General features: G+C 38.9%; 1 protein-coding gene across 8 annotated transcripts in view; it reads left to right on the top strand.

The window, feature by feature from the left end:
- ZBBX (zinc finger B-box domain containing) overlaps nt 1-24482 on the top strand; it is a 271544-nt gene that overhangs the window by 107770 nt on the left and 139292 nt on the right. For 3 of the 8 annotated variants that reach the window (XM_058426977.1, XM_058426978.1, XM_058426976.1), the window contains 2 exons: nt 21172-21310; nt 22898-23185. The exons of the other annotated variants lie outside the window; for them this stretch is intronic. In XM_058426977.1, coding sequence (XP_058282960.1) covers nt 21172-21310; nt 22898-23024 — 266 coding nt within the window. In that variant the 3' untranslated portion in view covers nt 23025-23185. Of the gene's footprint in view, nt 1-21171; nt 21311-22897; nt 23186-24482 lie in introns of those variants that run through there. 8 annotated transcript variants of the gene reach the window in all.

Here is a 24482-nt window from a genome sequence, read left to right as displayed (position 1 = left end):
TTGAAAAATTTCTTGAAACAAATGATGAGAAACACCATATACCAAAACCTATAGGATACAATGAAAGCAGTAGGAGAGAAATTGTAGCAATATGTGCCTACATGAAATAAAATAAAAACAACATAACTTCAAATAAATAAAACCTGTATCATAAAGAACCAGAGGCCAGGCATGATAGCTCATGCCTGTAATCCCAGCACTTTGGGATGCTGAGGTGGGTGAAACCACGTCTCTACTAAAAATACAAAAATTAGTTGGGTGTGATGGTGCGTGCCTATAATTCCAGCTACTTGGGAGGCTGAGGCAGGAGAATTGCTTGAGCCAGGAGGTGAAGGTTTCAGTGAGCTGAGATTACACCACTATACTCAAGCCTGGGCAACAGAACGAGACTCCATCTCAAAAAAAAAAAAAAAAAAAAAAAAGGAACTAGAAAAGCAAGCACAAGCCAAACCTCAAATTAGTGGAAGAAAAGAAATACTAATGATCAGAACAGAAATAAACGAATTTGAATGGAAGGAAACAAAACAAAAGATCAATGAAACAAAAATTTGGTTTCTTAAAAAGACAAAGAAAATTGACAAACCTTTAGCCAGACTAAGGAAAAATGAGAGAAGAGGCAAATAAATAAAATCAACGATGAAAAAAAAGACCTTACAACTGATACTTCAGAAATTCAGAGGATCATTAGTGGCTACTATGGCAATTATATGCCAATAAATTGGAAAATCTAGAAGAAATGGATAAATGCCTAGGCACATACAACTTGCCAAGATTGAACCATGAAGAAGTTCAAAACCTGAACATACCAATAAAAATGAGATTGAAGCCATAATTAAAAATGTCTCCTAGGGAGAGGTTGCAGTGAGCTGAGACCGTGCCTCTGCACTCCAGCCTGGACAACAAGAGCGAAACTCTGTCTCAAAACAAACAAACAAACCAAAAATGTCTCCCAATATAAAAAAAGCCCAGAACCTGATGGCTTCACTGATGAATTCTACTAAACATTTAAAGAAGAACATATACCAATCCTATTCAAAGTGTTCCAACAAAAAGAGTTAGAGAATGCGGGAGATTATGGCAGATTGGAGGCAGGACTAGATTGCAGCTCCAGAAAGAGCAACAGGCAGGGGCTGGCTCGCATTGTGAATTTTAGTTCCAGATGGACCACAAGAGCAAACCAGGAATCCTGAGAGGACCCACAGACCCTCTGAAGAAAGCAGACTGCTCTTGCAGGACCTGGGAGACTCCCCCACAAAACTGAGTGCCCCAACTGTGGAAGTGGGAAAGAGAGACCCCCTCTTCCAAACATACACCCCCGCTGGAGAAGCTGAAGGTCTGTTTGCATGAGAAGTGTCCGACTTTACTTGGAGCTGAGTTAATTTGGAGAGCCGAGCAACATACAGGGGTAGAGGAAGAAGCAGAAAGGCCCTGGGATCTTGTTGGGTCCCCTAGCAGGCCATTCCTGCCTGGCACCACAGGGATCCAAAAGAGCAAGGGTTAAAACTACACAGGGATAAGCAAATCTCTAGCTGAACTTTGTAACCATTTGAATGGGGTGAGAAGCCTTCTCTCCAGAACTTGGGGGAGGGTGCAAATCCAGTGTGCAGACTCCACAGGCAGGGGAAGAACCAAGCCCCAACCGTTTTTTGTTTTTTTTTTTTTGCAGTTGGGAGGCGGGTAGCCTGGGGCATGTTTTCAAGCCCATATAGCTCCACACCTGGAAATGATCTGGGTCTGAGGGCTGTTGGGTGGTGGGGCATGGTGGGAGTGAGACAGGCCCTTCAGTTTGTGTGGGAGCTGGATGAGGCTTTTGACTGCTGGCTTTCTCCCACTTCCCTGACAACCTGCATGACTCAGCAGAGGCAGTCTTAATCCTTCTAGGTACACAACTCCAGTGAACTGAGACCCTCACTCCCATTCCCCACAGCAGCTACAGCAAGACCTGCCCAAGGACAGTCTGAGCTCAGACACGCCTAGCCCCACCCCCGCCTAATGGTCCTTTCCTACCCACCCTAGTAGTGGAAGACAACGGGCATATAATCTTGGGAGTTCTAGGGCCAGTTCCTCCCCATACTACCACACCTGATGCTCTCTGGAAAGCACCACCTCCTGGCAGGAGGCCAACCAGTACAAAAATAGAGCATTAAACCACCAAAGCTAAGAACCTCACAGAGTCTATTGCACCCCTCCGCCACCTCCACTGGAACAGGTGCTGGTATCCATGGCTGAGAGACCCATAGATGGTTCACATCACAGGACTCTAGGCAGACAACACCCAGTACCAGTCCAGAGCCAGGTAGACTCACTGAGTGGCTAGACCCGGAAGAGAGACAACAATCACTGCAGTTCAGCTCAGAGGAATCCACATCCATAGGAAAAGGGGGAGAGTACTACATCAAGGGAACACCCTGTGGGACAAAAGAATCTGAACAACAGGCATTAGCCTTAGACCTTCCCTCTGATAGAGCCTACCCAAATGAGAAGGAACCAGAAAACCTTGCCTGGTAATATGACAAAACAAGGCTCTTCAACACCCCCCAGAAAACACACATGCTCACCAGCAATTGATCCAAGCCAAGAAGAAATCCCTGATTTACCTGAAAAAGAATTCAGGGGATCAGTTATTAAGCTAATCAGGGAGGAACCAGAGAAATACAAAGCCTAATGCAAGGAAATTCAAAATATGATACAAGAAGTGAAGGGAGAAATATTCAAGGACATGGATAGCTTAAAGACAAAACAATAAAAAATTCAGGAAACTTTGGACACACTTTTAGAAATGCAAAATGCTCTAGAAAGTCTCAGCAATAGAATTGAACAAGTAGAAGAAATTTGAAGCTCAAAGACAAGGTCTTTAAATTAACCCAATCCAACAAAGACAAAGCAAAAAGAATAAGAAAATATGAACAAAGCCTCCAAGAAGTCTGGGATTTTGTTAAACAACTAAACCTAAGAATAATTGGTGTTCCTGAGAAAGAAGAGAATTCTAAGAGCTTGAGAAACATGTTTGGGGGAATAATCGAGGAAAACTTCCCTGCCTTGCTAGAGACGTAGACATCCAAATACAAGAAGCAGAAAGAACACCTGGGAAATTCACTGCAAAAAGATCTTCACCTAGGTACATTGTCATGAGGTTATCCAAAGTTAAGACAAAGGGAAGAATCTTAAGAGCTGTAAGACAGAAGCACCAGGTAACCTATAAAGGAAAACCTATCAGATTAACAGCAGATTTCTCAGCAGAAACCCTATAAGCTAGAAGGGATTGGGGCTCTATCATCAGCCTCCTCAAACAAAACAATTGCCAGAGAAGAATTTTGTATCCCGTGAAGCTAAGCATCATATATGAAGGAAAGATACAAACTTTTTGAGACAAACAAATGCTGAGAGAATTTACCATTACCAAGCCACCACTGTAAGAACTGCTAAAAAGAGCTCTAAATCTTGAAACAAATCCTAGAAACACATCAAAACAGAACCTCTTTAAAGCTTAATTCACACAGGACCTAGAAAACAAAAATACAAGTTAAAAAGCAAAATAGGCCATAAAATGAACCTCAATAAATTTTTTAAAAATTGAAATTATATCAAGCACTCTCTCAGACCACAGTGGAATAAAACTGGAAATCAACTCCAAAAGCAACCTTCAAAACCATACAAATACGTGGAAATTAAATAACTACTCCTGAGTGAGTATTGGGTTAAAAATGAAATCCAGGTGGAAATTTAAAATTTCTTCAAACTGAATGACAATAATGACACAACCTATCAAAACCTCTGGGGTAAGGCAAAGGCAGTGCTAAGAGGAAAGTTCATAGCCCTAAACGCCTATATCAAAAAGACTGAAAGAGCACAAACTGACATTCTAAGGTCACCCCTCAAGGAACTAAGGAAACAGGAACAAACCAAACCCAAACCCAGCAGAAGAAAGGAAATAACCAAGATCAGAGCAGAACTAAATGAAATCGAAACAAACAAATGAACAAAATACAAAAGATAAATGAAACAAAAAGCTGGTTCTTTGAAAAGATAAATAAAACTGATAGACCATTGACAAGATTAACCAAGAAAAGGAGAGAGAAAATCCAAATAACCTCACTAAGAAATGAAGCAGGAGATATTACAACTGACACCACTGACATACAAAAGATCATTCAAGGCTACTAAGAACAGTTTTACCCACATAAACTAGAAAACCTAGAATACATGGATAAATTCCTGGAAAAATATAACCCTCCTAGCTTAAATCAGGAAGAATTAGATACCATGAACAGACCAATAATAAGCAGTGAGATTGAAATGGTAATTAAAAAATTATCAAAAAATAAAGGGTCCATGACCAGATGGATTCACAGCAGAATTCTACCAGACATTTGAAGAAGAATTGGTACCAATCCTTTTGCCACTCTTCCACAAGATAGAGAAAGAAGGAACCTCTCTAGTTCATTCTATGAAGTCAGCATCACCCTAATACCAAAACCAGGGAAGGACATAATGAAAAAAGAAAACTACAGACTGATATCCTTGATGAATATAGATGCTAAAATCCTTAACAAAATACTAGCTAATCAAATTCAACAATACATCAAAAAGATAATCCACCATGATCAAATAGATTTTATGCCAGGGATGGAGGGATGGTTTACTATAATCAAGTCAATAAACGTGATACACCACATAAACAGAATTAAAACAAAAATCACATGATCATTTCAATAGATGCAGAAAAAGCATTCAACAAAATCCAGCATCCCTTTATGATTAAAACTCTCGGCAAAATCAGCAAACAAGGGACCTTAATGTAATAAAAGCCATCTGGGGAAAAGTTGAAAGCATTTCCTCTGAGAACTGGAACAAGACAAGGATGTCCACTCTTAACACTCTTCTTCAATATAGTACTGAAGTCCTAGCCAGAGTAATAAGACAATAGAAAGAAATAAAGGGCATCCAAATCAGTAAAGACAAAGGCAAACTATCACTGTCACCCTTTTCAACAAATGGTGCTGGGATAATTGGCTAGCCACATGTTGGAGAATAAAACTTGATCCTCATTTCTCACCTTATACAAAAATCAAATCAAAATGGATTAAGAACTTAAATCTAAGATGGGAAACTATAAAAACCCTAGAAGATTGATACCCAGTAGTGGGATTTCTTGATCAAATGGTAGTTCTACTTTTAGTTCTTAAAGGAATCTTCACACTGTTTTCCATAGTGGCTGTACTAGTTTACATTCCCACCAGCAGTGTAGAAGTGTTCCCTGTTCAACACATCAATGCCAACATCTACAGTTTTATGATTATAGCCATAATCAAAACCCACTGGGGCCACTGGAAAAACCCTTCTAGACACTGGCTTAGACAAGCATTTCATGACCAAGAACCCAAAAGCAAATGCAATAAAAACAAAGATAAATAGCTGAGCCCTAATTAAACTAAAGAGTTTTTGCACTGCAGAAGGAACTGTCAGCAGAGCAAACAGATATCCCACAGAGTGGGAGAAAATCTTCACAATCTATACATGTGACAAAGGACTAATATCCAGAATCTACAATGAACTCAAATCAGTAAAACAACAACAACAACAACAAAAAACAAACAATCCCATCAAAAAGTGTGCTAAGGACATGAATAGACAATGCTCAAAAGAAGATACACAGATGGTCAACAAACATATGAAAAAATGCTCAATATCACTAATGATCAGGTAAATGCAAATCAAAACCACAATGTGATACCACCTCCTGAAAGAATGGCCATAATCAATGTGATACATCATATCAACAGAATGAAGGACGAAAACCATATGATCATTTCAATTGATGCTGAAAAACCATTTGATAAAGTTAACGTCCCTCCATGATGAAAACCTTTAAAAAACTGGGTATAGAAGGCCTTAACATAATAAAAGCCATCTATGACAGACCCACAGCTAGTATTAAACTGAATAAGGAGAACCTAAAATCCTGTCCTCTTAAACCTGGAACACGACAAGGATGCCCACTTTCACCACTGTTAATCAACATAGTACTATATGTTTTAGAGCAATTAAAGATAAAGAAGTAAAGGGCATCCAAATTGGAAAGGAAGAAATTAAATTATCCTTGTTTGTGAATAAATGATGTTAAATTTAGAAAAACCTGAAGACCACCAAAATATATTAGAACTGATAAATAAATTCAGTAAGTTGCAGGATACAAAATCAACATACAAAAATCACTAGCATTACTATGTGCCAACAGTGAACAATCTGAAAAAGAAATAAAAAACTAATTCCATTTATAATAGCCACAAATAAAATTTTTATACAAAAGACAGGCAATAAAGCCTGCTGGCAAGGATGTGGAGAAAAGGGAACCCTTGCACACTGTTGGTGGGAACATAAGTTAGTTCAAACACTATGGAGAACATTTTGGAGGTTCCTTAAAAAATTAAAAATAGAGCTACAATACAACCCATTAATCCCACTGCTGGGTGTATACCCAAAAGAAAGGAAATCAGTATATTGAAGAGATATCTGCACTCTATTTTTTTTTTTTTTTTTTTTTTTAGACAGAGTCTTGCTCTGTTGCCCTGGCTGGAGTGCAGTGGCGCGATCTCGGCTCACTGCAAGCTCCGCCTCCCGGGTTCACGCCATTCTCCTGCCTCAGCCTCTCCGAGTAGCTGGGACTACAGGCGCCCGCCACCACGCCTGGCTAATTTTTTGTATTTTTAGTAGAGACGGGGTTTCATCGTGGTCTCGATCTCCTGACCTCGTGATCCGCCTGCCTCGGCCTCCCAAAGTGCTGGGATTACAAGCGTGAGCCACCGTGCCCGGCCATCTGCACTCTTATGTTTGTTGTAGTACTGTTTACAATAGCTAAGATTCAGAAGCAACCTAAGGGTCCATCAACAGATGAATGGAAAATAAAATGTGATACATATACACAGTGGAGTACCATTCAGCCATAAAAGAGAATGAGATCCAGTCATGTGCAGCAATTTGGATGGAGCTGGATATCATTACATTAAGTTAAATAAGCTAGGTACAGAAAGACAATTATAGCACGTTCTTGCTTTTTTGTGGGATTTAAAAATCAAAACAATTGAACTCATTGAGATAGAAAATAGAAGGATAATTACCAGAGGCTCGAAAGGGTAGTGGAGTAGGGTGGGGTGGAGTGGAGGTGGGATGGTTAATGGGTCCAAAAAATAGTTAGAAATAATAAATAAGACCTACTATTTGATAGCACAACAGGGTTACTATAGCCAATAATAACTTTAATTGTACATTTTAAAATAACTTAAAGAATGTTATTGGATTATTTATAAGTCAAATAATAAATGCTTGAAGGGATGGATACTCCATTCTCCATGATGTGCTTATTTCACATTGCATGTCTACATCAAAACATTTCATGTACCTCATAAATACATACACCTACGATGTGCCCACAAAAATTTAAAAAGTAAAAAAAGAAATCCACGTATCCAAGAGATATCTGCCCTCTTATGTTTGTTACAGCATTGTTCACAATAGCCAAGATTTGGATGTAACCTAAGTATTCATTAACAGATGAATGGATAAAGAAAATGTGGTACATATACATAACGAAGTACTACTCAGCCATAAAAAGAATAAGATCCTGTCATTTACAACAACATGGATGGAACTGGAGATTGTTTTGTCAAGTGAAATAAGCCAGGCATGGCAAGATGAACTTTGCATGTTCTCACTTATTTGTGGGATCTAAAAATCAAAACAATTAAACTCATGGAGACAGAAAATAGAAGAATGCTTACCAGAGGCTGGGAAGTATAGTGGGGAGTGTGAGTGGAGTGGTGGGAATGGTTAATGGGTACTGAAAATAGAAAGAATGAATAAGACCTAGTGTCAGATAGAACAACCCAGAGACTATACTCAATTATAATTTAATTATACATTTAAAAATAAAGAATATAATTGGATTGTTTGAAACACAAAAGCGTAATGCCTGGGGAGATGTATTCCAAATTTTTCATGATTTAGTCATCACACATTGTATGCCTGTATCAAAATATCTCATGTACCCCATAAATATATATATCTACTTTGTACTCACAAAAATTTAAAATAAATTTAAAAATTGAGAGAAAAGGTAAAAATAAAGAGTAATGGAGGCCATTTCTAACTATATGCTTTAGTTTCAGATAGTAATAATTCCCTATAGTAAAAGATGAGAGCTCATTTATTTTTTAAAACCACATGCTAATCTAGATCATACTGAATACATCCCTTGTGGTAGTTACAGTTTCTTATTTTGTAAAGTTTTCCTTTTGTTTTTTTCTTAGTGAAAATCAATATGGATTAAATGTTTAGTACCAGCATTTTCTTCTATGACTTCCAAATCCTGAGCCTTTTATCTTGATTTCATCTCTTGATGGTTTTATTATAGTATTCTTGATAATGTCTGCTTTTTGTCTTATTGCCAAATGGCACATTAGATGTATTTATTAGGTCACAATTTCCTCTCCTCTGCATGTAGTAGACATTTTCCTGTTGTTGTCTGACCCTGAATATGGTGCTAGTTAGGCCTTTATCACAGTTTTTTCCATTAAACTTTTGTTTAGTTCAGTTTAATTATCAAATAATTTTTCCCTGCAGGTAGAATTTATAGAAGTTTTATTACCTGAGTTTTCTTTATATTTGAGAATACCTGCTACATTTCTATTTAGTTGGCAAATTGGCTGAGGATAATATCATTTGGTCGCCTTTGTCTTAAACCTTGTATATACTGATTTGACATTTTCTGGCTCCGAATGCTGTGAAGTAATCTGAAGCCTCCCAGATTCTCTGTCTCTGTCTCTGTCTCTGTCTCTGTCTCTGTCTCTGTCTCTCTCTCTGTCTCTCTCTCTCTCTTTCTCTCTCTCTCTCTCTCTCTCATTCTTCCTCTCTCTCTCACATGTGACAGGCTTCTTTCCTGACTGAATGCTTGGAGAAATTTTTCTTAATCCTTGAAAGTCAGTAACTGGTCCAGGATTTTGTTTCAGTGTCAATAATTCAGCATTTTTTTTTAAACACAGGGTTCTCTCTCTGTCTGTAGAGTATGTTACCCCTTATTTTCAAAGAAATTTTCTGTTTTTATATCTTTGAATTGCTTTTCTGTTCCATTAGGCTTTCTCCTGTTGAGAAACCTATTTTCTTTATGTTGGCACCTCTTTAAAAAAGTATTACTTATATTTCTTCAATTGTTTTAGCTAGTTTTAAATTTCCCTTTGTATTTGCTATCATTATCTCAAGCTTGCCTACATGTCAGGATTTTAATTTTCACCTAGTTATAGTGCACTCTTTATCACTTGACTTTTTAAAAAGTAGTTCTCTAAAGATGTTGTAACTTTTTCTTTGACATTTTTTGGTAGTTTTCTATTTTGATATAAGTTAAAACAGAAAATTTGCAAAATACAAGTATAGTACAAAGAACTCTTCCCCCAAATACATTCTACCTGGTTCACTAGCTATGTTTTGTCCTATTTGCATACACACACATGTGCACACACATGCACATACACACCTCCTTTTGTACCTCCTTTCGTTCTGAACAGCGTGAGGGGAAGTTATAATCATTGTAACACTTTACAAAAAATATGTCAGTGTGCATGTCCCAGAAAAACTGCTTTCTCTTATATAACCATAGCACAATGATCAAAATCAGGAAGCTCACATTACAAGATACAATGTGATTTTCTAATCCACAGGGCATATTTAATTTTTTTAAATTACCCCGTTGATGTTTGTTACAGCTTGTTTTTTACTGGTATAGGATTCAATCCAGGAACAGGTGACCATTTAATTAGTTTTCCTTTGACGCCTAGCATATTGTTGCTCGATCTTTGAGGTTAATTTTGCTCCTTTCAAAAAGTTTGCTTTCATTACTTCTTTTGTAGCCAAAGGACTTGTGGAAAATCTTATGGTCCTGATCTATGTTTTCTACCAAATTTTATTTTTTTATTTTTTTCACGCGTTACATGCTAAAGATTCTAGTTTGTTTATATATCTAGTTGTGTCATTTCTTTGGATTTCACTTGCCTATGCTTATTGTGAGTGGCTTTGTTCCTATCTTCCATCTTTTCTGATATAGTGAAACTAAATTCTTCCTGAAATTCTCTTCACTCTTACTGAGCTCTATCAGTCTTTTCTGTGGAGCTACTGTTTGTGAGTTCTGTATTGTACTCTTTTCTGTATCCTGCTAGCTCCAAGGCATGGGGAGGAGCATAGGACTGGGGAGCTCAGCTTTCTCTGTTGAAAGATCTGGGCTTGCTTGTCTTTTTCTGGATTTTATTAAATGCCAAATTTCTATCGACCTGGTTTCCCGTGTTCTGTCTCTGTGGGGAAACCTTCAGATTTGCAATTTTCTTGTCTCTGCTAAGATTTTGAGGTAGGTGATTAGCGGCTTTAATAAGGATTTCGGATGTCTCCTCCTTACTTCCTTTCACCTACTTTTCTCCCTATTGACATGGTATTGGTGAGACTTGCCTGTTCTTTTTATGACTGTCTCTTTCCTGTTCTTCATTTGGTGTCTGTGTGTTGGGCACACACTGTGTATTGGAATAACACCCAGCCACACCTCAATAAATTTTATCTGATTGACTCTTCTCAAAATTATTATGTCAATTGTATCCCTTTGTTTAGCTCTTTTTATGATTTTATTTTTATTATTCTGCTTTTTCTATTTATTTAATAGGGGTTAGAGAAAAAATCAATAATCCATATTTACCCATCATTCATTTACCTTGCTTGAATTATTAAAAATCAAACATAAATCTTCCTAGAGATAATTCTTACATTACAGGCCAATTCTGAAATAAAGTATGTGAAGTCTGAACTACATCTAAAAGGACAACCATACAGTTTTTAATTTTAAAAAGAGCTTTGTAATTTAAAAAATTGATACATTTTATTATTTACAAATGAAATGCAATAGTGTACAAACACTAGTCTTTTTTTCAACCATTCCAGCTTTTCCATTTTTTAAAATTATCTTTGTTCCTATGTGCTTCAGTTTTTCCCTGGTTCACTTATTTTTTCATACACTAACATCAGTATTTTCACTAGAACACATAACTTTTTATATACAAAAGCAAGCACACACTCAGTAGCCTGTGAACTACCAGGGCTTTGCTGATGGTCCAGCAGCAGAAGGCAACCACTTTCACACTTAGCTCAGACATGGATTTTTTTTTTGGGGGGGGGGGAAGATTGGCTTTGTATGAGTGCACCGTTCATGATGAATAGGGTCTCTCTGAGAAAGGAAGAGGATGACACATCAGGCTAATCAAACCAACAGTCAGTGAGGTGACAAGTGCTACAGTGACATAAGGCTTCATTGTAGAAAATTCACTGATTCTGCACAAGGCCTTTTTACCCTGTTTTGCATCAATGGACAGAAAAATTCCATTCACCTTTCACTACTCATGGTGCAGTCTGGAAAAACTTCATGAGGTTTTCTCTCAGACATACACCTCCACACCCCTGGATGCTTATACAAATGTAAATATGTTCAAATCTCTGTGAAAGCTGCAATATTGTGTACAGCAACCTCTCTGACTTGTTTTCTGCTATTTCTAGGATGCATCCACTTCTTCTTTCTAAGTTCTATGAAAAATAACCATGTTAAGGAGCTGGGAGAATAAGACAGAAAATAACTATATTAGGTAAACAGTTTCTCCTTTGATTCAACTTGCTGTGACTGATATCAGACTGCCATTCTAGAAGTACCTGAGGAGGGCAGAGGTGTTTAAGGAAACAGTTTCTCCTTGGATTCTGATTGCTGTGGCTGATATCAGAGTGCCATTCTAGAAGTACCTAGGATGGACAGAGGTGTGTGTGTGTGTGTGTGTGTGTGTGTGTGTGTGTGTGTGTGTGTGTGTGTGTGTTGCAGTCACAGCATCATGATGAATCAAGAGACAAGAGACAGAAAGCAGATTGGTTGATAACCAGGTTCCCCTGCCAGGGCGTGTGGTTTGAAACGATACCACCTCTTACTAGCTTCATAATATTGGACAAATTACTTCCTTAATCTGTCATTGCATCAGATTCTATATATGAAAGATGAGCATAATAATAGAACCTATCTAATAAAATTATTTGATCATTAATTAAAATTATATATATGAGATATTATATTTATGAAAACTTATCTCTCTCTCCACACACACAATTAACAGTGCCTAGCACATAGTAAGTCCTCAGAAAACTGTTAAGTTATATAAGAAACCAATAGGTAGTGCTTTTGATACCAGAAATGTTCCCCCGCCCCCCTCATAGGGCGTGTGATGGGGGTGTGGCTCGCTTCTTCAGTACCCCACTGCTCAAACCTCTAGGGAGCATACAGACAGGCTGACTGTAGGGTCCGACTCCACAACAGTGTCTGGGGTGAATGTTTACAGATGCTAAGTCCCCAGTGGGTGTGTGTTACAGGGTGCCCTTTTAGTTTGCCATCTATAGGTGGCTTGTGTTAACCAGCTCAATTAGACCCTCTACCTTGTCACAAGGATGGAGGGCTTTCTGTATCCCAGGTTCTTGCCTTGGGGTACCAGAAGAATCGGATCACACGTGGTCTTGGAGAATGAGTGCAAAGTCTTATTGAGTAGAAGTAGCTCACCACCACTGGGGGAGCCAGAAGGGAGATGATATTCCCCTGGAATTGGGCCACTCAGCAGCCCCAGCTCTCCTCCAACTGCTCTGGCCAAACTCCATGCCATCCTGCTGGTCAGTGGCATGCTGGTCAGTGGCCTGCTGGTGTGCTGGTTTCTGTCGGTGTGCTCTTCTGCCAGTGTGCTGCCTCAACGTCCTCTCGCTATCCAGCTGCTTGTGTCTTTTTCCGCTGGTGTACTCCTCTTGACATCTGGCTGCCTGTGTGTCTGTCCACTCGAGTCTCGGGTTTTTATAGGCCCAGAATGAGGTCATGGTGGGCCAGAGTGGTCTTGGGAAATGCAACATTTGGGCATGAAAGCAGGAGTGCCTGTTGTCACCTAGGTCCAAGGGAGTGGAGCCCTAGCCAGGGACCTGCCTTTCTGTACTCAGCACTTCCTCGACCCCTCCGGTATCATTCTCCCCTCTGAAGAACTACATCTAACTACCTTTAGAATATGGATGATGACCTGTCTTGGCTGCTTCCTGCTAACAGGGGGCGTTGTTCTGGGGAAAATGGCAGTCAGACTCCTAGAGGTCTAAGGGTTCCTAGACAAGGGGAGCCATCTTCCCAGGCTTAGGTTGACCATTTGGATTTTGATGGCTTCTAGGCTTGAGAGTAAAAAAAAAAAAAGTTTTATAAGATTAAGTATGCATGGGTTAAACATGTGTATTATACAAGGAAAGAATTTAGTGCCAGAGATTACAGAGATAAGAAGTGAAATATACTAACAGCAACATTCTACCCTGAGCTGTTTCACCCTGGTGAAAGAAATTAAACGTTTTATGGGAGCGGTTAAACTTTAGAAGAGAAATAACTGTTCTTGCCATATCTTTTAGCAGTTAGCAGGCACATCCTGGGAATTTTGGGGTTTGTGGGCTTACATGGTGGTCATCAAAGCTTTTATCTCTTTCCTGCATCTCTTCTCACTTTTCTAGGCCTCCTGTCTCTATTATAAAAGACTGAGGTGGCCACTTTCAGGAGGTCCTCTAATGTACTATCTGGTCCCAGGGCCCATTTCTGCAACTTCCTCCTGATGTCAGGAGCTACCTGGGTAATACATTTATCCTTTAGGATTAGCTGTTCTCGACTGAATCAGGAGATAGAGGTGTGCTTTATCAAGGCCGCTCTTAGCCTTTCCAGGAAGGCAGCGGGATTTTCATCAAATCCTTAGTCGATCATGGACAACTTAATATAATTGAGAGGCTTAGTCTTAGTCTTACATAAGCCCTCCATTTGCACACCTGAAAGTGTCTCCTTTTCCAGTCTTCCATCTCATCATTGGGATCCCATTTAGGGTTATTTACTGGTATTGCTTCTCTTCCAGTTGGATACTATTCACCCCCTTCTCTGACGCTGTATATGAAAGAAAGTTCATCTCCAAATCTCTCTGCTGCTGACAGAGCAGCCTGCTTCTGAGTGTCCATCGGGGTTTGATTCAAAAGTAACATAACATCTCTCCAGGAGAGCTCAAATATTTGGGTGTAATTCTGGAAAGCCTCTATTTATCTATCAGGGTCATCTGAAAACTTGCCAAGATCCCCCTTAATTTGCTTTGAGTCCTATAGGGAGAAGGGGACCTGGACCTTACTGGGCCCAAATTTACCGGGCATTTGTTGGAGGGTTAAGAGTGAGACTGGAGTTTGTCTAGAGCAAAGATTTTTAGAAGGGGGCAAGTGGGAAGCTGAAGCTGTATAGGGTGGTCTGGGTGGACCCCGAGTAACAGGGTCAGAGGTAGCTGGATCCTCTGCTGGGGTTGTCCCTGGGACTCATATCTTTAATTGCTTGAGCTTGCCCCTTGCAACCTTCCCTGAGATGGCAAACAGGAGGGCAATCCTACACAGTCAGCAAAGGTCTGGATTGCCTTGCAAGCTATAGAAAGCCTACACTTATGGGGTCTCAGGTCATCTGTCCTCACGTGTATAGAAAAGTTCCAAATGCCAGATGGTATAGAAATGAATGATTCCTTCCTGAGGCCAAGCCACTCTTTCCTGTAAATCATAATTTGGCCAAACCTTTTTGTAGAGGGCTAAGAGGCACTTTTCCTCCAGATTCTGAGGCTCAAAGCAGTCCCAGTGGTTCAGAATACACTCCAGAGGAGTATAAGCTGGGGGTGGTGAAAATAACTGGTTGCCCATTCTGAAAGACAGTGAATAGAGGTATCCCTCATTCCCTTTCTTCTTTCAACAAAGACTCAGAAAGTGAATGTCCTCGTTTCACTCTCCACTGCTTATCCCTGAGCCCGATGACCTTGGCAGGTGCCGGCCATGGATACTGATGTAGTATGTACCCACAGAGCAGGGAAAACCTGGAGAATAGGAATTAATCACCCTCACCTTTGCCTCTGTTTCTCCCTGCTTTCAGCAAAGCTTGAGTCTCCTGAGCCTGTTTATGCCATGAAGCATCAACTTCTTCCGTGAGGTGGGGGGTTTAGTTGGCAGGAATTGATTCTGCCCATTTACATTATACCTGTTGCCTGGCTTTGAATCCTTCAGACCTTGTTTTTCTTTCTAGGGCCTCAGCCTGAAGCTTGGAGTCCAGTTTGGGACTGAAAAGGTATTTTAGAGGCTGTTTATATCTGTTTAGAGTGTCTCAAATGTGCCCTGTCGAATTTGCAGTTATCAGTCAGCAGGGGCCATTACTCTGTTAACTTCCCTATTAGAAACAGAGTTGGTGGGGAACGCCTCTCACTTAGAAAAGGAAAAAAAAGAAAAACAGTTTAAGAGGAAAAAGGGGAAGATTCTGGGGGAAGAAGCCCTTGCTTAGTACAATTGGACCCCTCTAATCCTGATATTTTTACCCGACTTCAGACTAGGCTGAATTCCTTGGCCAGGGAAAGAAAGGTTCCATTAGCGCGGTGGGTGAGAAGCACCCATCCGTTGACCCTGTGGAGTCATGGTTACCGTCGCAGCTTTGTCCCATACCCACTCGTGGCTGTTGGGCTTGGCCTTTGCCTGCTGCTGGCATGCCTAGGCACCCGAGCTGGGAGGGGAAAGGGTAAGAAGAGGTGCCCTGAGCCGTGTGTGCCTGCGGCTGTGAAGGTGGAGGCATACATGGCACCTCTAGGAAAAATTGATCTGATTTGCACCTTTGGCAGCTGAACCTACTGCTCATTTTACTTAGTAACATTGCCATAGCCTGTAGCAAAACTCTTAACATTGTAAAGAAAGAGATAAAAGTCATTTCAAACCAAATGAGAGAGAAAAGATATGACGTCTGGGGATTTTGACTGGCTGATAAGGGCAGAATTTTGAAGGGAAACAGAGCTTCTTACCCACAGGAAAGAGAGAGAAGTGGGAGGTTTTGGAAGAGAGGCAGACTGGACAGTTTCACACTCATTCACACTCCTCTTCCAGGATCCTGGTAGAGCTCCCATTTGAAATGGAAAAGGTTCCCTAGTCCCCCTTGCAGGGCATGCAATGAGGGTGTGGCTTGCTTCTTCAGTACCCCACTGTTCTAACCTCTAGGGGAGCATACAGATAGGCAGGCTGTGGGGCTCCAATCTTACGGCAGTGTCTAGGGGTGAATGTTTACAGCTCTTGAAACCCCAGTGGGCATGTGTTACAGGGTGATCTTTTAGTTTGCCGTCTGTAGGTGGCTTGTGTTAACCAGCTCAGTTAGACCCTCTAGCTTGTCACAAGGACAGAGGACTTTCTGTATCCCAGGTTCTTGCCTTGGTGTACCAGAAGAATTGAATCACATGTGGTCTTTGAGAATGAGTGCAAAGTTTTATTGAGTGGAAGTAGCTCTCCGCTGATGGGGAAGCGAGAAGGGAGATAGTTTTCCCCTAGAGTTGGGCTACTCGGCGGCCCCAGCTGTCCTCCGACTGCCCTAGCCAAACTACACCTCAACCCGCTGGTTGATGGGCTGCCAGTGTGCCAGAGTCTGTCAGTGTGCTCTTTTACCAGCATGACCCCTTGCTGTCCTCTTGCCGTCCAACCACTCGTGTCTTCTTCTGCTGATGTGCTGCTCTCGACATCTGGCCACCTGTATGTCTGCTAGTGTCTCAGGTTTTTATAGGCCCAGGATGGGGGTGTGGTGGGCCAGGGTGGTCTTAGAAAATGCGACATTTGTGCACAAAAGCAGGAGTACCTGTCCTCACCTCGGTCTGTGGTGTGGAGCCTTAGCCAGGGACCTGCCTTTCTCTATCCAGCACTTCCCTGCCATACGTCCGTATCACTTCCTACATACAGTAAGATGTTCCTGGTAAACCCAATTTTTAATAAACTCTAAAAGCTGTTTCCATTCTAGAACTAGTTATCATCTGTACTGCTTTGAGGATTATAGTTAGCTGTAGTTCATGCCACTTACTATTCCTTCCACAAATAGCTTTATGTAAATAACATTATAACCACTTCCTTAATGAGCTGAACATACTGGTATAACTTACTTATAAAGACACTTTGTCAGTTTTTGGATGTTGCTGTAGCCTGAAGAAATTTAGGAAATACACATTGTGAAAAAGTATTATTAATAATGCACTTTAAAGCACTTACTTCTTCAATAGTTAAAAATGATTTATTTGTTTCAAACTCAATCTGATTTGTGGTTTAAGAATCTTCGTGGTCTTTAAGTTCCCACAACAATTTGTGTTTGTATGACTTCACAGGTAATTAACTGAGCCAAGTAAAAGAGATGAAAGCACTTTTTCTTATATAAGAAATAATAAAAATATACCAGATACTAGACAATAGGCCATACTGTCAGTGAAATAAAACAGTGAGGCAGTGGCTTTCTGAGTAACTGGAGTCTCTGTTCATAGGTTGACCATTAAGTAATGTATTAAACTGTAAAAGTGCTAATCTAATCAGGATTTATAGTTCACAAATTAACTAGATAACCTTTGAAAAGGCAGCCAAATTACAAAGAGATAGAATGACAGTCTTTTTGCTTTAGCGTGTCTTTGAATTGCAGAAAACAAATTGGGTGCACATGGAAGTGAAAAGATATTCAAAAGTTAATAAAAGGAATATGACACCATTTAATCCGTAATAATAATTACTGGTTGCTTTTGTATGTGATGTTGCTCCATTTGATCTTAACAGCTATTTGGTGAAGTAGATGGGGCAGATGCTACTCTTAATTTCCTTTCTTCATATTCAATAACTGAGGCTCCGGGCAATGCAGTAATTGCCCATGGTCTCCCCGAAATGTATAGCAGAGGCAAGGCACAACCCCAGGCAAAGCTACTCCCACATTTCTTTGTCTTGCCACTGTATAACAATGCCACACAAATAATTTGAAACCTTTCCTTCATACCAATTTTGTGATCACTTGTATTAGTCAATTCTTACACTGCTATAAGAAATACCTGAGATTGGGTAACTTATAAAAACAAAAAGAGGTTTAATTGACTCAGTTCTGCAGGGTGTACAGGAAGCATGGCTGGGGAGGCCTCAGGAAACTTATAATCATGGCAGAAGGGGAAGCAGGCACATCTTCACATGGCCAGAGCAGGAGGAAGGGGTGGGTGAGAGGTGCTACACACTTTTAAACAACCAGATCTCATGAGAACTCTCTAACACGAGAACAGCAAGGAGGAAATCTTCTCCCATGATCATGTGACCATTCATCAGACCCCTTCTCCAACATTGGGGATTATAATTGGACATGAGATTTGGGTGGGGACACAAATCCAAACCGTATCACCACTTAAGAAGGGCAGGGTGTGGGCAGAGTGAAGGTAAAGGGATGCAAGCATGGAGAGAATAGGGAAAGGAGAAATAAACAAGACATAGTGCAGAGGGGAGAGAAGATGGAAAGAATAAAAATTAAGGAGGCTGAAGTGTTAGAAATAGGTTAGAAATAGGGCTCTGTCGCCCAGGCTGGAGTGCAGTGGTGCGATCTCCGCTTACTACAAGCTCCGCCTCCCGGGTCCGCTATCATGCCCAGCTAATTTTTTGTATTTTTAGTAGAGACAGGGTTTCACTGTGTTAGCCAGGATGGTCTGGATCTCCTGACCTTGTGATCCGCCCGCCTTGGCCTCCCAAAGTGCTGGGATTACAGGCGTGAGCCACCGCGCCCGGCCTACACTGTCTTTAATATTAGGATGTAGATACGTAGCTATTCTAGAGAGTCCTTTAGAGTTGTTGTTGTTCCTTATTGGGAAATAGCCTCTCTGATTGGTTCTCATTCTTTGAAGTTTTTATATTTCTTTCTTTAGTGTTTTCTTTCATTTATTTAAATAAGTGCTTATTTATCTATGGAATATAGTTTTATGTATGTGTTTTAAATGACTTCAGTTTTAGAAATGCACCTTAGAACTGTATATTTTATCCATTTTTTTCTCCTTAGTCTAATTGTTTATTATTGTTTTTAAAGAGATTCCTCAATGATCAGAGAAGGTACTTTTACTCCAGGGATAGAAAAGGTTTAACTATAATTTATTTCTCAACAATCAACTGACTTGCCAGTTGTAAATTTTCTAATATAAATGTTAATCCTGTCTTACCTGGTCCTGTATTAGAAAAATTAGCAGACAGATTTTTGTACAATTGACCTTTTGAGTTTAACGCTAACCTACAATAGGGTTGTTACAAGCAGTTTTATTTTTCTCTGCCTTGATTTTTCTGTTACCTAAAATCAAGTGGTATTACCTTTGTTCCTGTTAACTTTACAGGTATTCTGAAATATAATTTTGAGAATAAATAGTTCTAGAAAAATAGACTCAATATATTTGCACAACTTGAATTAGCTTTATGCTCATTCAATTAGCTCAAATGTGTAATAGAGTTTGGATATCTCACCTGGTGGTATTCTTTAGATCAAAGCATTGCTATTGGGTTTCAGTACTATAATTCTACCAGTTCCAAATCCTGAATTTACTGCTTTCTTGTGGGAGCATTCCCTTTCATTAGGGCATGTAAATGTGCCTTGGGTCTTCTTTTACCATATGGAAAAATAGGAGAGAAGATAATAGCTTAAAGCTAAAGAATTAAATTCTGGAACAGAGTGATTTACAATATTGGTGAGCTACCAGAGATCAGTTCTAGTTTCAGCTCTTCCACGATATGGCTGTGTGACTTTCAGCAAGTTATTAGTTCTCCATGGGCACCCAATTCCCTGATCTCTAAGTGAAGATGGAAGTAATTAGGAGGTTTAAAAATTTTTAACTAAAATATCTTTTGTCTTTTTCAAAATTAATCTTATATAGAGCCCCTAAATTTAGATCAGGTAAAGTCCTGATTGCTGAGGATATGGTGGGAGCAGGAACCAAATCCTAAGCTTATTGAATGTACCCATGCATCATGATTTCAAAGTCACTGAGGTAAACAATTTTAGGGACACTTCCATGTGTAAATTTATTGAGGTCTATTTTTCAGTGGGAATAATCTGATTTACTTTCGGTAGGGAAATCTCTATTTGCTCAAAAATGTCAAGTTGATACTAACCACCAAAAAAGAAAAAAAAAAAAAAAAAACGTTAAGTCCACTGTAGAACACATGTATGTTGATGTTTGGTTCTTGTGACCAGGAGGAGGTTTATTTGGTCCTGTCATAAAAGTAAAGGGCTTTGGAAGGCCGAGGTGGGTGGATCATGAGGTCAGGAGTTCGAGAGCAGCCTGACCAACATGGAGAAACCCCGTCTCTACTAAAAATACAAAATTAGCCGGGTGTGGTGGCACATGCCTGTAATCCCAGCTACTCGGGAGGCTGAGGCAAGAGAATCATTTGAACTCGGGAGGCGGAGGTTGCAGTGAGCCAAGATCACACCATTGCACTCCAGCCTGGGCAACAAGACCGAAATTCTGTCTTAAAAAAAAAAGGGAAGAATAGCAAGCAGTAATTTTGACAGTTTTAACAGTCATCATAGTATAATTTTATGTATAAGTTAGATGGCTCATTATAATTTCAGCAGTGAAAAAAGAAGGCATTGTAGCCTTTCTAATATACAATGATATTTAGTTACATACTTGAATTTTTGGTAGTTTATATGAAGATACCTTTGCCTAAAGATTTTGTTTATTTAACTTGCAGTATTTGTCCTTAGCTAGGCTAAATCATAAGCCAGCTTCATGAAAAGAAAAATTTAAGGCTTCGCTGCTTTCAAATATGAACAGTTATTATCTATTCAAACAAAGCAAGGAAGTCAAAAAAGAAAGAGCAACTTTGCCAAGGCTAATCTTTCCCTTAGACTGTGTGGGAGTAAAGCTTTTATTTCTTATAAGAAGAAAGATAACAAAATGTCCAACAGGTTGAGTGGCTGCAAAATATTCTAGCTTTAAAGGGGGTCATTTGATTTTTTTTTTGAAATTTTATGAGGTCTCAGGACATTAGACACATGTTGTAAATGTAATGTCTATTTACAAATCAATATGATAAAAATGACTTGCTACCCATGCCCCAATTTGGAATCTCAAATCAAACTTACTCCACAAACATTAGAAAATTAAGGAATAATTAAAAATCTATGCTGACCTTCTTTGTATTGCCTGTAATTTACTCCGGGTAAACATTCAGCACCATATACTGTATATTTGTTTCTTGAATTTATGTTTTGACAATGCATGAAATAAAATATTTCAGATACTTCAGAAAAGCTTTACAGCTTAACCTCAGAAGAGTTCCCAGATTTCAGCAGCAAATCACTGAATATAAGTCAGACTTCCACAGATTTCCTTAAGACCTCACATGTGAGGGGTCCCTGTGGAGTTGAGGAATTGAGGTAAGTTAAGCCTGCAGTTTATATATTAATATAGTATGTAGTAAAATTTTGACAAGCTCCAACTAGTTATCTTTATTACATATAGAAAGATTGTCCTCATGTGTGTACTTTATATGATCATTCTTTATAGAATGTTTAGGTCCTTTGCTGATCTATTATCAAGATTTAGTAAAAGGCTTAGAAAGTTGTTACTTTAATGTGAAGAGATCATTCTCTACTGTACAATATGTATCATAAAAATGAAAAGATATTTGGAATGTAATAATCCTTCAGCATTTCTTATTATATTGAAAAACAATTGCCTTACTTGAATTAATTAACCTAATAAATGTCAAAACTTTGTATTAATAGAATCCTACCCAATGTGAATAAGGTTTTTAAAATCAAATAGTAAGTTTCTTTCTTGAAATCAAGTCTAGATAATTAACAATAACATATTTTAATTTGTATCATATCATTCTTTCCTCGCATAAAATACATTTAGGGATGGTCAGATCAGCTTATAAGGAATGTAGGTTATACTAGTAAATGTTTCAGAAAAGTAGTCTATTGTTTCAGTCTATTATTGACACACTGCAATTCCTTGAAGAAGGAGCAGGATTTCTTCTAGAAAGACTAAAATAAGTATAAAATAAGTTATTTGTATTGTAAATTTCTTTGATTGAAATTTAATTGAAATCTGATACTGCAGTAAAAAGGGAATCAAGAGTTTTTTATTCTTTCTAGAGGAGGAAATCATTGAGTTGTTGTTCTTGGTTTTTGCATTTCTTTCTCTTTTTAAAAAATTTTTTAAGACAGAGTATCAACATGTTGCCTAGGTCGGTCTCAAACTCCCAGGCTCAGGCTATCCTCCTGCTTCAGCCACTTAAACAGCTGGGACTACCCAGGCCACTGCATTCAGCCTGGATTTTTGCATTTCTATTATCATTTATATTTGTTTAAAGAATCAATATAAGATTGATATTTTCTTCCCTTAGATAAATCATTAAAAACAAACTACACCTACAAGTATTCTCATCATTCATAAAACAAATGACATTCAATACTAAAAATATAAGGGGACCTTACTAACAGAATAAGGTGCCGCTGCTGCCACCAATAAAATGCAACAAAATAAAATAACAAACAAATGCTGTCATTAATTTTTGCTTCAGCATATCTTGACTGGCTATCTACATAGTCCTAATCTACAGTACACAAAAGAGGTGATTTATCTGGCAGTCTATTCACTGGGATTCTGTTAAACAGCCAATGTGATGATGAATGTTCTTAATGATGACCCTGAGGCTCTGCAGGTTTCTAAAGTGCCTCTGAATCATCAACAAAAGACACAATCAGAGACCATAAAGTCTCTCCTTGATTCCACTGTGGCTTTCTTTCTTGGGAGAGGGAGAATGATGAGAATTTCTCATTAAGAGGAGGCTTGGTATATTGGGCACATTGAAAATTATGGCCCCAGTTTGATACAGCCCCCTCACATCTGCTTGCCTCCAGCAACTCCGGCATGTGTAGTATTGATCAGAAGATAAATGAAGAGTTGAAACCTGGTTCTGTATATTGTGTATTGATCTTGTTACGTATTTTCAGCTGTTCCAGAAGAGACACCGAAATTCAGTCTTTGCTGTCACTTTCTGAGAGCAGTACAGATGAGGAGGAGGAAGATTTTCTCAACAAGCAACATGTCATCACACCACCGTGGTCAAAGAGTACTTAATGATTATTTGTACATTACTTTTTCCATTTTGTACCCAGAGTAAAGCAAACAACTGAGAAAAGTAACCAAGTGATTACCTGTCCAAGTGCTGGAGATTTTGATTATTAATGTCTTTGATGTTTCAAGGCAACAAACTAATAAAAGTAAAATTATAAGTTCAAGGGCTTATTCTTCTAATGATACATTATATATCAACCACTAATCTATATTGCAGCTTATGTTAGTAAAATATGGTGAATTTGAAGAAATAACTGTTATAACTGTGTCTATAAAACCTACTATAGGGCAGAACATGATTATACTTAAAGTAATATTTCATTGTCCAATTATATTTTAAACAATTATGTCATCAACAAGAGTGTGCATTTGACAGCCAAGTCACACTAGTCAGTATCATCAATTGAACCTGTAATTACACTGTTTATTTTCTGGTTTTTGACATTTATAGAAGTTCTGGTATCCAAGTTTGCAATAAAAGAAAAAAAGAGGACCAAAAATAAAATGGATGTGAAACTTTTCATACTGTGCTCTAGCAAAACACAGTAAAGACCTCTAAGCATCTTTTTTTTTTTTTAGAAGGTCAATGTAGTGATTAGCTTTATGTGAAAAGGTGACTGGTCTACAATACCCAAATGATATGGGTTGGCTGTGTCCCCACCCAGATCTCATCTCGAATTGTAGTTTCTATAATCTCCAGGTGTCCTGGGAGGGACCTGGTGGGAAGTAATTGAATCATGGGGGCAGTTACCCCTATGCTGCTGTTCTTGTGATAGTGAGTTCTCATGGATCTGATGGTTTTATAAGGGGCTGTCCCCGCTTTTGCTCAGGACTTCTCTTTGCTGCTGCCACTTGAAGAAGAATGTGTTTGCTTCCCCCTTTCACCATGATTTCCTGAGGCCTCGCCCACCATGCTGAGCTGTGAGTCAATTAAACCTCTTTCCTTTATAAATTACCCAGTCTTGAATATGTCTTTATTAGCAACGTGAGAACAGACTAATACAACATATGCTTTGTCAGACCTTATAATTGATTCATGAATAACACAGGGACTTGGGGCACCATCCCTTTGCACAGCCAAAAATCTGTGTATTACTTTTTACTCCCCTCAAATGTAACTAATAGCCTATGGTTGACTGGAAGCCTTACCTATAATATAAATAGTCAACACATATTTTGTATGTTATATGTATTATATACTGTATTCTTACAATAAAGTAAGTCAGAGAAAAGAAAATGTTACTAAGAAAATCACAAGGAAGAGAAAATATATTTAATATTCATTATATAGAAATGGATTATTATAAAATCTTCACCATTGTCTTCATATTGAGCAGGCTGAGAAGGGCGAGAAAAAAGAGGATATGAGTTTTGTGTCTCAGGAGTGACAGAGGCAGAAGAAAATCCATGTATAAGTGGGCCCTCACAGTTCAAACCTATGTTTTTCAAGGGTCAGTTATA

The sequence above is a fragment of the Hylobates moloch genome, unplaced genomic scaffold (genome assembly GCF_009828535.3).
Source record: "Hylobates moloch isolate HMO894 unplaced genomic scaffold, HMol_V3 SCAFFOLD_13, whole genome shotgun sequence".
Lineage (NCBI taxonomy): Eukaryota > Metazoa > Chordata > Mammalia > Primates > Hylobatidae > Hylobates > Hylobates moloch.
This window is presented reverse-complemented; position numbering and strand designations above follow the sequence as displayed.